At 45.0% G+C, this 19975-nt stretch overlaps 1 protein-coding gene across 1 annotated transcript in view; it reads right to left on the bottom strand.

Moving 5' to 3' along the window:
* Positions 1–19975, bottom strand: part of VARS1 (valyl-tRNA synthetase 1) — a 53814-nt gene that overhangs the window by 10472 nt on the left and 23367 nt on the right. Inside the window, exons 12-29 of the mRNA XM_085845054.1 lie at positions 19231–19339; positions 15205–15293; positions 13522–13612; positions 13178–13302; positions 12837–12940; positions 10399–10557; positions 6914–7004; positions 6726–6831; positions 6385–6455; positions 6012–6137; positions 5344–5448; positions 3733–3801; positions 3363–3441; positions 2922–3049; positions 1575–1730; positions 877–1095; positions 673–784; positions 189–364 (exon numbers count right to left, since the gene is read on the bottom strand). Coding sequence (XP_085701180.1) covers positions 189–364; positions 673–784; positions 877–1095; positions 1575–1730; positions 2922–3049; positions 3363–3441; positions 3733–3801; positions 5344–5448; positions 6012–6137; positions 6385–6455; positions 6726–6831; positions 6914–7004; positions 10399–10557; positions 12837–12940; positions 13178–13302; positions 13522–13612; positions 15205–15293; positions 19231–19339 — 2115 coding nt within the window. The remainder of the gene's footprint in view (positions 1–188; positions 365–672; positions 785–876; positions 1096–1574; positions 1731–2921; positions 3050–3362; positions 3442–3732; positions 3802–5343; positions 5449–6011; positions 6138–6384; positions 6456–6725; positions 6832–6913; positions 7005–10398; positions 10558–12836; positions 12941–13177; positions 13303–13521; positions 13613–15204; positions 15294–19230; positions 19340–19975) is intronic.

Below are 19975 nucleotides of genomic sequence, written 5' to 3'. Positions count from 1 at the left end.
TCGTTCACCCCCATGTATCCTTCACCCCCTTCCTTTGATCTCACTCTCACTTCTACTCTGCTGTTGGCGTTTCCCCGTTTCCATTTTCTTCTCTTCGATTCTGCTCGAGCTCTTCCACAAGCTTCGACCGTGCACACAAAAACAAATTAAACAAAATCACAAATTATCACGATTTAACATTCACTCACTTTTAGCTGCAGGTAGACCGAGCTCTGGTCATCCACAATGGCCACAGCACACCCCTGTGGTGGTTGGCTCGCCTGGCCGAGGACGGTCAATGATGGTGCAAGAGTGAGAGTGCAAACGTGCGAAGCCAAGCGTGTTAAATTGCTAACTAAGGCTTCGTCCTCACAGCGCACACTCACTGGCAGAGAAAGGAAGGGGACGGCAGGCAAAGAGAGACGATGGCAAAAGTTACATTCAAGCTAAGAAAATCAACATTTCATCTTGGCCTGAGATAACAAACCACTTCATGAACAAGAAGACCGATTTAACACAAATTAAACTGGTGTTTCTAAAACCGAGAGAGAAAAAAAAAACCAAAGTGGAGACAACCACGTCATCAGGAAATGACCAAAACAGACACTTTATGTGATATCAACAGACACACATGTTCATTTAATGGGTCGTTTGACTGACAGGTAAGGATCAGGACCTCCAAACAACACGTACATAGTGCTTTTGTCTTAACCAGTCCGTAGTCATTGCGGAGGCAACGAGCGGCACGCACAACAGTCAGGGCGTACGCCACCTCTCGCTCCAACTCTTCATTCCTCCAGCACAGCTGAGGGCGAGTGAAGAAGGTCATGATAACCATTACCGAACGGTCAAGAGTCATCGGTAACAAATATGGCACCATCCATAACCTTCAAATACCTCTTGTCCATCCGGGTAGGAAACAACAGAGATCGAGGGTGGGCTCGAACTACTGGGCCTCCTTGGCAGCCTCTGGTAGAGCTCCTCACTGATGTAAGGCATAAAGGGAGCAAGCAAACGTAGGCCAACATCAAAGCACGTGTACAGTGTCTGGCGTGCAGCCGTTGCTGCCTCAGAGCTCTCCTGGCATTTGCTGGAAAAAAGGGGCTTCAGGCACTCCTAAAAGTAGTGAACAAAAGACATATGAAAGTTTAAATAAACAAAGAAACAAATAAATAAATAAATAACATGCATGAGAATTAAAAAGGTCAATGATAAAAAAATATTAAAAATAAAAGCAACAGAAATCAGGAGAAAAGGTCGACTATCGATTTGAAATTGGTCACCGGCTTTGACACCAATACAAATTTTAATTACGCAACCGAAGCATCAAAAAGCCACAAATATCGGGCAAACAGCTTCAATTAGAGCATTTAAATTGCATCAGATGTGGCAACGAATGCAAATTGTTGCTCCCAGCTTGCCAGCTCTGACGGAAGATGCCATTTGCATTTTTTTCGCCTCCATCCCTACTCCGCTTAGAATCCCGTGCGGACATGGGCAACTGGCTGGTAAGAATAAAAGCCGAAGCACAAAGAGAAGAAGAAGAAGAAAAAAAAAAAAACATGACAAATTGAAGTTTGGAGTCTTTTACCAACCAGAAAGACATCACAAAGATCGTAGAGCCAAAAGCTGTAAATGGCAGAGGTAGCAGACGGAAAGTCGTAGGCAGAAAAGGCAGAGTTGCAGGCCTGGCCTGTGAGGGAGAGGCGGCTTCGAATCCAGATATCAATGTCACTCTCAGCACCGCAGAGCTGTTGTGTAAAATGAAGGTGGTGGAGGAATATTAGAAACCATAACCTGATATGTAATCCGTAGCAATGGTCTTCTCAATTGTGTTGCTTAACTCTTGGCTTTTTCAATTCACGATGCCATGCTTTGTTGCACCTAACTTTTCCAAGATCTCGGTCAAGCTTTTAAACCGTTCCATAAGCCTTGCAAAAAAAATAAATAAATAAAATTTCAGAAAGTAAACCACCAGAGGAAGAAGGGAAGGCTCAAACAAGTAGGAGATCAGCAGATTCCAAATTATCTTCAATGGCTTATCTGACTTGGGGGCAAGCTCAAAGTGGTAGGTCAATACAGGGAACAATGGAGGCACCTTGCGGCGGTCTTACGCATCGTATAGTGCAAAGAGTATTAACCAACCAAATACACCGTGAATGCAGCATGGTGACCGAAAACATACGATACCAGTACACCATTGCATTGAAATATGAGGAAGTGTACAGTCAATACCATGCTCCTCAAAAGCCGAAGTACACACACACACACACACACACACGCACGCACGCACGCACGCACGCACGCACGCACGCACGCACGCACGCACGCACGCACGCACACACACACACACACACACACACACACACACACACACACACACACACACACACACACACACGACTAAGGAAATCTTACACAAGACACGTTGAGCCCTTTCCTATCTGGTCTTATAAACTGAATTGGCAAGAGCCTCTTCCCCGAAGTCAGGTTCAGCTGTGCCAAATGTTGCTGTTCAGGGGTTTGGATCCATCCACTGGGACCATACTCTGTACAGAGCGTCGGGGCTGCCAAAGCAGTCTCCTGATCTACTGGGCACAATCCTGGACGGGTCGCCGCTCTGACGCAGGATACTCGAATGGATCAATTAGCCCAGCAAGCTGGCACTCGGAAGGATGACAGGCTGAGTCAACGCCACCAGGTATTAATTGAATGGCTGAGCAGGTTTTGAATTCAGGACCTTAAGATCCCAAGCGCACCACACCTTTCAATATTTCTCACTGATGACATCAATCGTATTCGATGCAAATACCAGTCGGTGCATAAGGAGAGGGATTTCCTAAGTGAATAAAAGTAACAACACCAACAACAAGAAGAAGGTTCAAAACCACAACAAATGGATTCAAGTCGTTTGTATTTTGGAGTATAACATCACGCAGCACCTGTGCTGAGGGGTTAGGCTGAAAGTCCGGGCCGAGGACACGCAGGGAAAACTTCGCTGCATTCCACAACTTGTTACAGAAATGTCGATATCCCAGAATACGGTTAACATCCAGGTTTATGTCCCGTCCTGCAGCGCACACAAACAGGAAGAAGGTATCACTCACTTTGGAACAGGACACGCACAAGGTTCCCTCTGCAATGTCCAATGAAACTCGGCAACAATCCGCTGATAAGTGATTTTTTGTTTGTTTGTTTCATCCCTCATGGATCATTGTATCTTGTGCACAAACTATCCAATGAACTTAAAAAAAAAAAGTTCCAAATAACGTGTCGATAAAGTTGTGGGTAAAGTATTCGCAAGAAATTCCAAAGATTGCCGGTTTTAAGTGAGGTGTGAGCGGAATATGCCATAGTGGACAAGATGTCGGGTAAATCGTTGCCTTGTGTAGTGTATGCACAAAGGGCAAAGCGTAAGGCATCTGTTCCACACTCAGGAATGCCATCCGGATAATCAGCTTTCTGCAAGATACAAACAATGCTTTTAAACCAAACGGTAATTACAATTGATAAACAATCAACAGACCTCTTCTGAGCCATCATTGTATTAAGAACAGCGTTTGATTAACCAGCTGAAAATCAAAGCAAATGCAAGACTGGTTCAATTAAAATGCTCAATCCCTTAAAAAAGGATCGAGATCAACATCTTTCTCTCAAAATGCTCAATGACCACCACCACCACCGCGTGGTCCGGCTCATCTTTCACTCGCTTCACTGTGTGCCAGGCCCCGCCAAGACCGGTGTGGATCTTACCTGTCCCTGCTTGGCCCTCTCGACTTCGACCGCGTCCAAATTCCCATCAATAAGCTGAGCATGCAGGTCCTGGAAAGAGAAAGATCAATCAGTTGCTTTATTCGCCCATGATAATTAACCACCAATCATAACGGCCTATTGATCATTTCATGAATTCATGCAATATTGGTGAGAACTGATGATCATATAAATAAATAATGCTGAGATCATATCGTGGAAAAAGGGGATTGGGGGGGGGGGCTGGGAAGACTAAAGCAGCCAGTTAATAATTTGGATGCAAAATCGAGGCTCATGGAAGGAGGAGGTCACAAAGTTGAACGAGAGTGAAGTCGATGGTGCGCCATCGCAAATCCCCACGCTTCACTCCTAAAGCACGATTGAAAGATGGCAAAAGGTTCGACCAGAAATGACCCAAAATCAAATTTTCACTTAAGTTTTTTTCTTTCTTCCTCTTTTTACCCCTGTGACCTGAAGTGCACACCCCTGGGGCATGAACAAGGGGTCAAATCCAAAATAAATCATTACAATTTCATGCATGTATCCATCCATCGGGACCATCCTCTGTGCAGAGCGTTGGTGCTCCCTAAGCAGTCTCCTTGGCTGTTGGGCACAATCCTGGACGGGTCGCCACTCCGCCACAGGACACCAGCAAGCTGACACTCATTTTGCCGACCTCGGAAGGATGACAGGCAGAGTCAATCCCACCTGGTATTAATTTAACAGCCGAGGGGGGGTTTGAACTCAGGATCCTCGGATCCCAAGCCTACCACCCTAACCATTAAGCCAAGACCAGGCATATCCCCCCCCCCCCCCATGTTGACTGCATATACAAAGTTTAATTTAAAAATGTTTAAGAATGTGCCCGTAATTGTATTTTGCCGTACTTGACCTTTTGACACTGCCATGGGGGGGGGAGGGGAGGGGGGGGGGACAAAAATGATACCTCTTTTGCCCCTTTGTGCCATGGGATGATCATAACTACCAAATTTGGTGAATTTCTGCACAACCATTTCGGAGGAGATAGTGTGACCGACGGGCAGAAAGAGCCGATTTTAGGCCATCAGGGGCAGAAAGAGCCAATTAACAACTCGAGGCCACCAGGGGCCTCCAGTGGCTCACGGGCCGTGCAATGAAGAACAGCGGCCTCGAGATGTAAATACACACACTCGCCTCTAAGCTGTCTCGCCTCGGTTCGAATCCCGCCCCAGCTATAAACTGTCGTCCCAGTGTCTCTTAGACTGGGTGATACATCAACGTGTGTGCCATCCGTCGGAAGGACGTAAAACCGGGCATCCCATCTCCCGATTAGTTGGTGGAGACTAAAGATGCCACGGTGTCCTTCGCGAAGAGTAGGCGAGCTATCGCCGGTTTCAAATTGTTACAGATGGCTGCCCTAACCAGCGGAGGACATTGCATCAACGGAACAACCACACCCTCAGCCAACGATGCCAATCCGCAGCCTTGTGCTGCATACGAACGGAGAAGAATGTTTTTCAAAACAACTTCTGGTCTTAATTGCATATAATGCACAAACTCTATCAAAATGTAAAAACAGTACAGTGCTTCGGGTTGAATGTATCGGATGAAACGAAAGGCGTGTTTGCATCAAACCTCCAGTGAAATGCCATGAACGACATTGAGAGGATCGATCACGTTTCCCAAAGACTTGCTCATCTTCCTGCCATGGGCGTCACGCACAATGGCATGCAGGTACACCTGTGGTGCAAGTCGTACTATCTTACAATCAGCATCCAAAATGAGTACATTCCAGTGCATTTTAAAATCAGACACGAGAGTGGGCATTTCGTCCCCTTGTTAAACAAACTGATCACATGACCGACTGACCACTTCAGGCAGAGCTGAAGTTTTCTCAAAAGTGTGGTGTTAAGGTTTGATGGTGGAACCTTTGTATTCATACCGCTGAAGCCTGGTGTAGTGTTCTGTTTCAGCAAAATCAGAGCAAGGTATGCCACAAATTATATTACACTTCATGGTAATTCGGGAACTTGTCGAACTACCATGAAGTCTCATGAACGACATCCCAACGACCAGAAGCATCCTCATGAGCAACAGTATCTTCTCCCTTGACTGAAAATACTATTGTTCATGAGACTGTAGTCGAAGGAAGATGTAAAGAAAATATAAAAGAGAGAAGGACTTGGAAAAAAAGAAAAAACAGATTTAAAAAGAGGAAAGAGAAGCAAGACAGGGATGAAAACAAGACAAGGTTAGGTGGAATTCTCAGAGCGTGAGAGAGCAATGGGATGAGTTTATCGGACCTCTTTAAAAGGCAAGTCTTTCAGGAGCACGAGGCCCAGCATGACCATTCTAGCCACCCAGAAGAAGAGGATATCATGCCCTGTTTCCAGCAAGGTGCCAGGGTAAAACACCTTCAGGTCCTCAGTCTGAAATAATACATGCAAAAAATTATTATTATTATTATTATTATTATTATTATTATTATAAAACAGCAGATAAAACGGGGACTGAAGCGAACATGTAACCGATTCTCAGTGAGACATCACTGCTCCTCGCACACCAACGACTCCACACTCTCAGACGATGCATGTCCTGCACAGCTTTGCGATGCAAGCAGTTAAAAATAAATGAAATGTACAAATTTCTTTAATGCATCATTTAGAATCAACCAACCTCATCTGGCCATCCAAAGATGGAAAAGGGGAAGAGAGCAGAGGAGAACCAGGTGTCCAACACGTCACCGTCTAAAGGAACAGACATTGTGATTAGTCGAGGACAAAGATATGAGAGAGACAGAGAGAGAGAGAGAGAGAGAGAGAGAGAGAGAGAGAGAGAGAGAGAGAGAGAGAGAGAGAAGGTATGAAATTAAAGGAAAGCTAAATGGAAATAACCAACAAAGATATCCTTCAAGAAACGCGGGCAATGCAAGATCAGGGTTGGGTTTCAAGCCAAACACGGCACACATTAACAATCAAAAGAGACAATGGTAAAGAAAACAAAACGTATTTCTAAACCTTGCTGTAATGTGATGCTGCTCGCTGGCAAGCCAAACTTTTTTGCCGCCTTTTCCAGCGCTTCTTCTTGCGTACGTCCACTCACCCAGTAAGCATCATCTGAATCCTGCACAACACAACCCTGCTATCAAACCACACCAAGATCATGGTCCCAATGTTAATACTACTGGGTATGAGCATCTTCTTACCTCCCCAGGAGGAGAGCCCGGCTCACTGATGGAGACAAAGTAAGCAGGGATACGATGACCCCACCAAAGCTGCCTCGAAATACACCAGTCCCTGAGAAATGAAACAAGATGAAAAGTAATCTATAATCAATGGTAAATATTCTGTAAAGGCGAGGTGTAACCATTATAAGTAAGGAAGGATGGAAATAACACCGATAAATATTAATCGGCTACTGAGTAGGTTGCCTGGGTAATTTGATTATGGTGCACTGCCAAGTTTGTGTTTTCTCCATCGAGTGTTACAACAGCCAAGTAAAAATGAAACTAGAACGGCACTCGGTAGAGCGCATACCTCCGCCAGGCTGAACAGTTTACATTTTGTATTCCACTGATAGGCAAGTATCGCATTTTTACCCAGCACGACCTCTGACCTTTGACCTCTGACCTTTGACCTCTTGATGCCGAAATTGAATTAGTTAATCTCTGTATCATAATATAAACCGATACCACGTTTGGTCAAAATCCGATCACGAGTTCACAAGTTAGCACGGTAACAGAATTTCTGCCTGACAGGACCTCTGACCTTTGACCTCTTGACCCCATAATCTAATCGGTTTATCTTTACATCATTATCCATACTTGGACCAAGTTTGACTTCGATCCCTCCAAGTTGTTCTTAAGTTATCGCGGTATTGAAAAACCTATCACGGACGAACGGACAGCTGATATGGGCAACCTGAAAAAAATAATCTCCGTCCACCTTCGGTGGAGGAGGTAAAAGGGTTCTGGGTGAAAATATATGAAAACTGCCGTGTAAAGGTAATCAAGTGGCAATTCAGAAGGCTTGGTACAGCTGGAGTGTGCAATCAGATATGATAATAAAATGATATGGATCTTTGATGATGTTCAAACAGCTGAACATACCTTATAAAAAACCAAAATGTCACATGTTTGAGTGTAACGATCTGGAAAGCTACCCTGTAAGAGTAATCGATCTTTTTAAAAAATAAAAAAGCAGCGAAGATCGACGAAGGAGTAGTCGGATCACATGAAAATAATTTGAGATCGTGTACAACTTGTTATGTATTTCACTTGTGCTGTGGTTTGTAAAAGTGACAAATCTGCACAAGCAGCTCACGACATGCGAGGTTCCATGAGATAAACAATACTTGAACGAATCCACTCATTGCATTAATCAAGATCTATCCTTTTAATAATCAAATGTGAGACAATTTTTTTTTTTATATTCAGCGTTGAAAAAAAAACGACAAAAAAGAAAACATCTTGAACCAAAATGATAATTTAAAGGATTTTTTTTCAACCATCGAACAAAAAAAAATCACATCCTCCGATCCACAAGCAATCGATACCTATATTTTTTGATTTGATATTCATGTTCAATTTGAATATTTAGCCTCATCTTAATAGGTATTATGCCTGGTGTTGGCTTAATGGTTGGGGTGGTGGGCTTCGGATCCGAGGATCCCGAGTTCAAATCCCACTCGGCTGTTGAAGTAATGCCTGGTGGGGGTTGACTCTGCCTGTCATCCTTCCGAGGTCGGCAAAACGAGTGCCAGCTTGCTGGTATCCTGTGTCGGAGTGACGATCCGTCTAGGATTGTGCCCAATAGCCAAGGAGACTGCTTAGGCAGCACCAACGCTCTGCACAGAGTATGGTTCCGATGGATGGATGGAATAGAAACTAAAAATAAATTTCAAGAACCATAAAACAGCTATAAACGAAATGGCAAAAACAAAATTTGAAGTTTCTGTGGTTTCTTCTTGATTCCTGAAATAGAAAAGAAAAAAAAAATTCACAACTAGAAAAGAAAATTTGATGCCAATGGGTCGATGGATATGCCCACTGTCAACCCACATCATATGTCAACTCACTGTTACGTTTGATCTAAATTAAAGGTCACATTCGAGAAAAGAGAGATAAGTAGGAGAGACAACATCAGATGCTTCGAATTTGAGTTATGATCTGCAAAATGATTTTCAAAGGGCACACGACCTTTGACCTTTTGAACCCAAAAGCTAATCGGTTCACCTTTGTGCTACAGTCCGTACTTGTGCCAAGTTTGGTTGAAATCCCTTAAGCGGTTAACAAGTTAGTGGTAACAAAAACAACCAAATAATGGACGGACGGATACACTGGGCTGACGGATGGACAAGCCAAACGCAAAATGCCTCCGGCCTTCGGAGGCAAAAAAAAAATATTGAGCAAAAAATTATATTCTCAACATTTTTCTGCTCACATGAGACCATCCATTTAGAATTAAATATGCAAAAGAGCGTACAGGTATAAATGGGGAAAAATAAATAAATAAGGGCAGTTGGTGGGGCGAGTAAAGGAGAAGACGGAGATTAAAGTTCCAAAGAAGGAAGAGATAAATATAAAAATAAATAAGAAAGGGGGGGGAGGGGGGATGTTTTTCCTCGATCCAATTGGGAAGGAATGGTCCCACGTCAGCGAAACTTGGCAAAGATGTTCATTTCCAATGGAGTTTATCATCGGTGTCGCTCATTATTACAGCGGTGTGGGTTTCCTGACGCCATTCGAACATGTGTCATGTTTTTGGTTCCAAAGCTTTTTCAAGAGGAAATTTTTTTCATTCCGTACAAGGGCTCGTGGAGATTTTTTTAAAAACAACAAAAAACAAATTCTTCAGTTTGTGTATGTACATAATATGGAGAGAGAGAGAGGAGAGAGAGAGAGGAGAGAGAGAGAGGAGAGAGAGAGAGGAGAGAGAGAGAGGAGAGAGAGGAGAGAGAGAGAGAGAGAGAGAGAGAGAGAGAGAGAGAGAGAGAGAGAGAGAGAGAGAGAGAGAGAGAGAGAGAGAGAGAGAGAGAGAGAGAGAGAGAGAGAGAGAGAGAGAGAGAGAGAGAGAGAGAGAGAGAGAGAGAGAGAGAGAGAGAGAGAGAGAGAGAGAGAGAGAGAGAGAGAGAGAGAGAGAGAGAGAGAGAGAGAGAGAGAGAGAGAGAGAGAGAGAGAGAGAGAGAGAGAGAGAGAGAGAGAGAGAGAGAGAGAGAGAGAGAGAGAGAGAGAGAGAGAGAGAGAGAGAGAGAGAGAGAGAGAGAGAGAGAGAGAGAGAGAGAGAGAGAGAGAGAGAGAGAGAGAGAGAGAGAGAGAGAGAGAGAGAGAGAGAGAGAGAGAGAGAGAGAGAGAGAGAGAGAGAGAGAGAGAGAGAGAGAGAGAGAGAGAGAGAGAGAGAGAGAGAGAGAGAGAGAGAGAGAGAGAGAGAGAGAGAGAGAGAGAGAGAGAGAGAGAGAGAGAGAGAGAGAGAGACACACACAGAGGGTATGAAATTAAAGGAAAGCTAAATGGAAATACCCAACAAAGATATCCTTCAGGAAACAAAGGACCACCCTTAAAGCTTTTCATTGATAAAAAAAATATATTTTCTTTGTGAAAAATCTTGTACTCCCACATGCTTACCCACAAGATCATCCGTTAGCCGAGAGAATTCGAACGTCACATCAAACTGCTTGCCAGTGATAACAGACCTGATGTTGTCCAGCCAAGAAAACCAGGTTTTGGCGAAGGTTTCAGGGACGATACGCAGACGGCCGCTTCGTACGGTATCTGCGGCTTCCTTGCCCATTTCAGTGCAGCGAACATACCACTGCGGCTTCAGCAATGGCTCCACAATGTCTTTGGAACGACTGACAAAACAGCAAACATGAACGGGTGATCAGAGTCCGATTATAATTTGTAGTTTCCTTTACAAAGACACGTGCAATGCCGAAACTTAAAACCTCATTTACACAAGTAGTTCACGCCAGGCGCTCAGCTTCACTACCTAGTACAGTATGCAAGACAAAAAAAAAAATCAACGTACAGTACTCGGTTTCGAATGTGATACACTTCATTAGAAATGCCCTATCTGAATGCATGACAATTATGATGCTGTCCTGGTGTTGGCTTAATGGTTGGGGTGGCGGACTTGGGATCCTATGATCCTGAGTGCAAACCCCACTCGGCTGTTGAATTAATACTAGGTGGGATTGACTCTGCGTGTCACCCTTCTGAGGTTGGCAAAAATGAGTGCCAGTATTCTGGTATCCTGTGTCGGAGTGGCGACTCGTCCAGCCAGGATTGTGTCCAATAGCCAAGGAGTCTGCTTAGGCAGCACCAACACTCTGCACAGAGTATGGTCCCGATGGATGGATGTATGGATGGATGGATGGATGGATAGATGCATGCTGCTGTACTGTGTTGTATAACCACTCCGTTACAAACACAAAGAAAGGAAGGCAAATTAAATGTGAAATCAAACCACACGTGTAACATGAGTCACCGTGAAGCGTGATCGGTCACTCCATAAACTATAGGAGTTAAGAACCCATCGCTGCAGAAAGGAAAGCCAAACTTCGAGATAGAGTTCCTTTTGCTTCTTCATTGCCATTAGGTTTAAGGGTTCGGTTCGCTGGTTTAGCGCTTCCTCTTCATGACGAAATTACCTTTTTCGATGATGTTTGCGGTACTATAGCTTTTAGTTCTGTTTCATCCGTTCTGCAGTAGCAATGTGCCTTGCGTGTTTGATCGCATTCAGTTCTATACCAACGTCCCAGGAGTGCTGCGATCCGAAGCTTTGTGATGGTGGGCGGTGTAACTGGTGGGAGTAATGATTTGAACGTCTGCTCCTGCTCCGAGTCTGGGCGGTCAGCGGTTCAAACCCTGGCAGAGCCGCATCAAAGACTTGAGAAATGGTACGTGCTGCTTCCTTGCTTGACGTTCAACACTTAAAAGGGTAAGAGCATGGACAATCCCCATGGGTCGGCATCAATGGGGAGGAGGAAATTCTTCCTTCGGAAATTCCTCACCGAGTGCGGTGAGAAAAATGGCGCCACTGTTGTGACGTCACTGGCACCCAGAGTGCTCTGGGAAGTGACGACGCTTCCCCCAAGCTCAGTCGCTTTGTTTGTCTCATCTAACAGTTGTGTTGCGTCTCGTGTATTTGTCTGCATGTCCATGTGTACGAGATGCGTACGTGGCAGCTCCACTACAAGCCAGAGATCATGTTTAAAAAAAAAAAAAAAAAAGTAGATCAACTTTGTACTTGCATGTACTGTACATCGTACAAATAAATCATTTTAAAAGAGATTAACGGATAGTTTTTGGGCTGTCATGTTTCACGGGACATGGGTAGGTATAACATGCCACCTTCTTGCATTCACACGAACAAATCGGACACGGGACGTTTTTAAAGCAGACGAAGCTTCCATCAAAATGCCAGGAACGCTCATTTGGTGTCCATTTCCTGCAGACGAGTAGGAGCTCGTTGAAGCATGCTGAAGGGCGAGCGGGGTCGTGCAGCAAGTGGGGTCAGCAAGAAATAACGAGATCAGTCGGGTAATTGGAACTGCACGTTTATCATTGTGACGAAGAATGAAGAAAAAGGAGAAACACCGTACTCTCCAGAGAGCGACGGCGCTGCCGAAGCAGTTTCTTGGCAAGGGTTAAACTGGGTGGTTTGTCTGTGCTCCATATTATTAAATGCTGACCATCAAAGCAAGGAAGTAGCACGGACTATTTGGAAAAAAAAAATAATCATAAACTTTGGTGTGACTTGGCCGGGGTATGAAACCACCGACCTCGCGCACTCATGCTCGTAATTTTGCTGGATATGACTGGTTGCATGTAACCGTTTGCAGAACTATTTAAGAGTCAGCCATCAGCTGCGAGGACGATGTATACAAGCTTGCTCAGATGAACACTTTCGAATTGACTCGACGACGAAACAGTTCAGAGGAGGACAAAAGTAGAAGTTCACGGGGAATATGTCGCCGGTGTCTCATTTCAGTGAAATCGCACTTTTTCCGACCTCTACCCCTCAGGAGTATCTCAGCTGCAAACAGAGAAACCAACTGAACAAAGGTCACCAAGGTTACAAGTGCCAAAAGAAAGGTCACCTCCTTTGCATTTCAACTTGAGAACTCACCTGCACACAGGTACCACCATCGGGTTATCTTTGACCTCACGGAACAGACCCCGATCTTTTAGAGCTGCAAGCACAGCTTTCCGTCCATCGAATCGCTTCATTCCCTGCGCAAAGGACCATCGTAACCTAATACTGAACGTTCCCACGCGTCATGCATCCAACATTTCCGAATGGACCGTTTAGAAACGTTTTTACATCTTTCCTCAATTCCCCATCTCCGCTTCATCTTTTCCATTTCTTAGTTTCAACAAAGGTCAAGTTTGCATTCATCATCATCATCATCATCAGCAGCAAAGGTGTCTGCATCAATGCATCATAGTAAAGGAGGCGGCTTCACGTACCAGGAAAGGTGGTGGCACATTAATAAGACAGCCATTATTGTCCAGTATGGTCACCACGTGCAGCTTGTGCCTCTGTCCACATTCAAAGTCATTGTGATCATGCCCTGGTGTGATCTTAACAGCACCTAGATCGGCGAAGGAACACGTATTACCAATGTGCCGCCGAGTTCCAGAAAGAAATTGATTTCCAGCGCAGTTAAAACCTCTCACACATTCATTCATCGTAAGTTTTATTTTTTTTTTATTTTTAACAGCTTTATACGACTTTAAAACATCTTCGGAAAGAAATGCAATCCACCTAGAAATGAAGACTCGACTTGTATCAAGATGCACAGCAGTCATACCTGTGCCGAAGGAAATGTCTACAAAAGTGTCGGATACGACAGGAAGGCGCCGCTGGCAAAAAGGGTGCAACACGAACTTTCCATGAAGGTGCTGTCACCAAAAAATGCAACAAAAAAATAATTAAAATACACGATTTTGTTAAAACTGTATCCAAAAAAGGTTTAATGGCTTTAACTAAAAGAAGAAACTAGAACCCATTTTTAATGAAATCGGTTTTACTTTGCTCACATCTCGTGCCTTCTGTAAGTACATCGATTCATTTGCTTGAATTGCTGGACATTCCTGAACTACTGACTCAAAGTACTGGGCAAAACCTGCCTGTAAATGCTTAATTTTCTCACATATCTGAAATTTGTTACCTCCACCACCGAAGGTGAAGGAGGTTATGTTTTCACCCCCCTCGATCTGTATGTTTGTTTGTCTGTCTGTGTTTGTGTGCACTTTATCTCAAGGAGTTGTAGACGGATTCGGATGAAACTTGGTGGACAAGTTTGGGTGTGTGACCACGACGAATTGATTTGATTGTGGTGAAGATCCGAATCCGGATCTGGAAACGAGAATTATTTAATTCTTAAAGTGGTTCTTCACCAGAGAGATCGGGCCAAAAACGATATAGTCCTGTATAGCACGATATTTCAAAAATGTAATGGGCCCGACATGTTCTCGTGAATCAGGCATTACGTGGCGGAGGTATGTGCTCCACCGAGTGCCCTTCTAGTTGAATATGTTTTTGTATATGTGTGTGAAGCCTGGTGTTGGCTTGTTGGTTGGGGTGGCTGGCTCAGGACCTTAAGCCCCTGTCGACTGTTAAATTAACACCAGGTGGGGTTATCTCAACCTGTCATCCTTCTGAGGTTGGTGAAATGAGTACCAGCTTCATGGGGTAATAACCATTCTGGGTAACCTGTGTCAGAGTGGTGACCCATCCAGGATTGTACTCCTTGCCAATGAAACTACCGCGGCAGCCCCATGTGCCTTTACAACACAAAAGGAATGGTATTATACGTGTGTGTGTTTTTTTTCCAACCACTCATGATGATCATCAAATATTTTTTATTTTTATCTCATGTACAAATCTCATGCATTTTATCAATTCATGAATATAATTATCAATATAAATATTTTCAAGTGCTTGTGTGTTATCATTTGATGGCCGAATCGTAGCACGTAGAGGCCACAAATTTTGGGTGTAAGTACTTCAAGTTTTAAGCCACCACACTTTGGCCGTCGGCAAGGTTTCAAGCTACCCCACAATGGCCTTGACGTCCGTTTTGAGGCCACCAAAAGCCGCTATATCCCCAACCCCCCCCCCCCCAATCTCCCACACGGGCAGCCCTGCTGGTACATGTTATAATATGTACAGTAGTTTAAGAGCAATTCCTTTACGTTTTGTTCAATTTACCCAATAAGCCTACTTATAATACCTGGCATCCCACTCTGACAGCTGAACTAAAGTCTATACTGTCTATACAGACCATTGTGAGAAGGTTAATTGAGGAACCATTCTACAGCCCAAGTCATATCAATCCTTCGCGAGGCGCAGATTTGAAAGATACCAAAAGGCTCCAAATTAGTGATGATGAAAATTAGTGATGCCAAAATTACTTCACATTCGGAAAAGGATTTCATTCCCCACCATGACAAGGTGACACCACCACTCAAACCAAAATGTATTCATTCACCTGGTAACGAGGGTCATCGGGATGTACTGCAACACCCGTATCCCCCAGCATAGTCTCCACTCGTGTTGTTGCCACAATTACTTCCTCATCTGCATGTCACCACAATAAAAAAAAGGGGGGGGAGGTGAAGTACTGTTCAACCAAAACAAAAGTGAGGGGAAGAAGTACAACAAATGGGGCAGACAATAATTGCATTTGGAAAATACAAGTTATTACCTCCGCCACCGAAGGTGGATGGTGGTGTGCCTTTACCCCCGTCTGCTTGGCCCATCTGTTAAACCCATCTTTACCCCCCTCTGTTAAACAGGTAAGCCCGTTGCACATTTCTGTCGACACTGTTGTTGATGACTTGCCAAAAAGGGACAAAACCGGTCCGGCAGCCAATGGGGGGGGGGGTGTAGCCTGAGGATTATCATGTATGTGCAACTTGTAAATGTCTGCAGCTGTGGAGGAACCCAGGTCGGGTTTAAAATTGCAAAAGACTTATCTTGTGTAGCTTTTTACAGCTTTATTTTGGAAAGAGAGCTGAGGGGTTATTAATTATAAATATAATTGATTATGTGAGAGGTGATTGGTTGTTTCCTCGAATCATGGGTGAGAGACATGATTGAGTGTTTGATATAGATGTATGTATACTGTATATTTTGTTACGGCTGTGGAAATTCGCAATACACCATAAAGGGTCCTCAGGTGAGATATATCGATAAGTCCATGTGTAGTTAGCCCAAACCCGTTGTTTAGAGGGAATATGTGTGATTCATTCGGGCTGCGACGGTTTAGTTAGCCGTTTTTCTATTGCTGTCGTTATTTTGGTGCAAGAACAACAACGAACATCGCCACAACCAACATCTCAACGATCACGCCATTCACTACACTACGCCAACAATCACGCCATTCACGCCACGACGCCACCTTCCACAACTACGCTACCACAATCTTCGCCACTCGCCATTCAACAAGCACCGTGCGGTCACGATCTCCGCGGGACGGATGAAAGGAGTGGAGTGGCAGCAGCAACAAGGGTGCGAAGGGGCATCTCCCGCCAAGATCTCCCGCCAAAATATCTCCCACCAGAATCTTCCTTCCCTCGTCGTACGGCACGTGGAGGAGAAAACCAACAACGCCTGTGGGGTTTTCCCGCCATTTTCCCGCGCTTGGTGAGAAAGGGGGAGGGGGTGGTGCGTCCTCTCCCGATTGGCGGATGCGCGGTGTGACGCGGCCGGGGGAGAGGAATGCCCCCCTTCGAGGCATTTTCTGGAAGGGTCTTGAAGGAAGGAGGAGCCAAGAACGGGGCGGGGCACGGGGCGGAGCAAAGGGCGGAGCCCGACCCTACAAAAGGTATGGGCGTAGAGAGTTGTCGGTTCCCTTGTCCCTGGAGGAGAATTGTCGAGAGTTGTTGGAGAGTCCATGCTCTTGGTTCGTTCGTTCGGAGGAAGAGGTTGAGGTTCTGTTCGTTCATTCCTGTCGGGCGGACGACACGTGCAGGCGTGAGGCACGAGCCCAGTGGACCACGCCAGAGGGACTCGGAGTTACGGTCGCCAAGGACTCGACACGCTCAGGGAAGTCGCGACTTCCATTTCTTTTGGGTTCTGTGTAAACGTGTGTGTGTGGCGCCAGTCTGGTGAAGTAGAACTGTTTTAAGTGTTGCCATGTGAATTGCATTATTTGGTTGTAGATCTGCGTGTGTCTCTTCGCTTGCTTTTATTGTGTTTTCTTGCTTGACTGTAATATACGTGCCTTCCGTGCTGCCGTGCGGCGCGGAATAAATGTGCTGGTCCAATTGTTCCCGTTTCGCTGCGTCCTCTCCTTTGTTTGAATCTCCATCTTGCATGACGTAAGGGATTAATAGTGGGTTGAAAACACCCGGTAACTAATCTGAACCGTCAAGGTCGACGATAACTCCGCTCGGTTATCCCTGTAGCACGGAATGAGCCGCTTAAGCGGTTCGTGTCCGGAGTCGACTTGTGGCGTGGTCCAACTCCTCAGTACGCTATCCGCGCGGGTACTTAGGTAAATCGACCATTTGGCGATCGGACCCTATTTCGCGCGGGTAGAATGCGGACTGAGTTGTGGTGAGGTTAAACTCCCACCCGTGACTAGCTCCCGGCGTTGTTCCGAGAGGGTCATGGCTGAATTGCATGTTCGGTGGGCGAAGTGGCCGCTATTGGTTACACGCGGTCGTTCGCACGCCGGCGGGGCGCGAATTCGTAACAATATATTACATGCAAACTAATCTCCCGACACAGGCAACATGGGACCACCAGAGATTAGCTCCAAGATGCCCGAGCGGAGACATTCTGGGCACACCCGGCTGGACCACGATACAAATGCTTTTGGGGAAATAAATCATTTGCCTGGGCACCAGAGTTTGATGCATGCGTCGGTTTTAAAGAGAATTTGGTAACGCTGGAGTGCGATTCCGCAGGTCAAAGACTGCAGCAACAGTGCTTTTAAAATGCAACAGGTACAATAAATTATAAAAGGAAGGGGGGAACACAGGAATCAACCACCAACAGGGAGAAACAAAAAAGAAAACCCCAATTGGCAATACCACACTTAACCGAGACAAAGACAAACTGGACATCTATAGTCATCAAACGTAACGTATGGACTTGTTCGAGGACACGAGAAAACAAAATATTGAGACAGAAATGGAGGTGGAGAGGTTTTCATGTGGCCTATCCTTCTCTGGGGAACGCCTAGTGGACAACGCGTGGCTCCGCATGCTTTTACAACAAGTCCTGAACTCACGCCACCATCTTCCCTCCGGGCTGTCTTCAGAACACGACATGCTCCTTCACATCAGGACTGGTGATCGATTGGTGCCGACTGCCTCTGCGCTTCTCTGTAGCTGACTTTTATAGCCACCAGCACCCTCCCCACCAACGCCACGTCGAGCCGACCCATCGAAACTTGCACCATCTTGGCGCAGTCATGTGGGGAGGTGAAAAATTATGAGGGAGAAGAATTAACAACATCGATGACACAGGGACAAAAGAGAGGGAAAAAGAGACAGACACAGGAGCTAGGGTGACAAGAAATGCTACACATACGATTCTGGCTGTGATAACTGTGATTATAAAAGGTTTGTGCTGACATTCATTATGAAATAAATACTTAACCCCCGTCTTCTTTGTCACAATAATATATATATATATTTTTTTAATAAATAACAAAACCCAACGATGTCTCTCAACCCCAATTGGAGGGAATAACCAATGAGCTCTCACCGAATCAATTACCCCAGGTGGCTAGGATTTCAATAAATTAACCCTCATGTTCTTCCAACAAAAAAGCTGCAAAAAGCAACCAAGAAAAGCTACTTTGACAGTAAGCCCTTTGTTGTTTCAAGCTCTACCTGGGTTCCTCAACAGCTGCAAAACATTCACAAGTAGTACATGCATGAGAATCACAATGCTACATGCCCCCCTCAACCACGAGAAAGGTTTCATCACTTGTTGGCGATTCATCAACGACAGCGTAGACAGAAACGCGCACCACCGAGGCTCCCAAGCATGTGCCACATGCCGCCGGACTGGTTTCATCACGTATTGGCGAGTCGTCATTATGAAACTGGCCAAAGAATGTCGACATTATAAACTGCATTGGACACCTAAAATTCAACTAGATTAGAGAAATAACACATGTCGCCATCTTTATTCACCATCCAACAGGTTGAATATAAAACCATTGAAGGCTCCACTTTGCAAAACACAGACTTAAGTAATACAACTCATCTCCCGGTGTGAAGGCAGCAAAAAAAAGGGGTGAATGTTCAAAAGAGGAAAGTTTCTGTTGACTATTGTTGTTTCGCCTCGGGGTATCATTACCTTGTATAATGGAATACTAGTCTCTGAGAAGGCTCGCGTCAGCAGACGAGATATAAACAATGGATTTTATCAACTAAAAGTTCATAAGAGCATGTTCACCGCTGTGGGAAACGAGGTGTGACTGACGCTTGAGCGTTAGCCCTTTGTCAGAACGAAAGAACACAAGAAGGTGAGCGTGAAGTTCAAACATCATTACCTGAACCCTCCACAGGGTAAGCAAAAGAGACGAGCACACCAAACTCTACTTTCTCGGAGTAACCGGGCACGGAAAGCAACGTCCGTCCAGCGAGTTCCTTCTTATCCACCTGCAGCAACCACAACACAGGGACAACGAAACATCTTCAGAAAATCCAATGTCAAGTTATCCCTCTTACCTTCTTCTATCAATCTATCCCCATCATCGCCATGTTATTCCTTTCCCTCCGTCATTTTTACAATCTCAGTCTTTAAAAAAAAAAAAAATCTGCTCCCCTCTTCTTCCGAGCAATTCCCAATCTCAAACCACAATCGAGAAGAACTTTCATTGAACACTTTAAAGATATGGAGGGTATAGACTCTGAAAAGTGAGAAATCAAAGCTTCGGAGAAAGGTGACCACAGAGTTCAAACTTTACGCCAAAAATCACGTTGGAGCACAGTGGGAGGTCCCGTGGCCGATCGAAGCAAGGATGACTGTATCTCAAAAGGAAATAAAGAAATAATAAACACGGGATAGCTAACTCAGGCTGCAGTATATAATTACACACAACATTTGGCATCTTTGGAGAGGTGATATGCACAGGGTGATCAGAAGATGATCATGACCTGACATAAAAAGTCAATGAGTCAAATTAAGGAAATGTTGCATCTTTCCTTTCATCAGCGCAACCACTAACCCAAAAGTGACGGCACTTCCCCCCAGCTCAGTGGTTGCGTTTGTCTCGTCGAACAATTTTGTGTTCC

This window comes from Eptatretus burgeri, chromosome 1 (assembly GCF_056783735.1).
Source record: "Eptatretus burgeri isolate ZD-2024b chromosome 1, Ebu_testis_v1, whole genome shotgun sequence".
Classification (NCBI taxonomy): domain Eukaryota; kingdom Metazoa; phylum Chordata; class Myxini; order Myxiniformes; family Myxinidae; genus Eptatretus; species Eptatretus burgeri.
The sequence above is the reverse complement of the archived record's forward strand: the minus strand, read 5'-3'. Positions and strand labels throughout refer to the sequence as shown.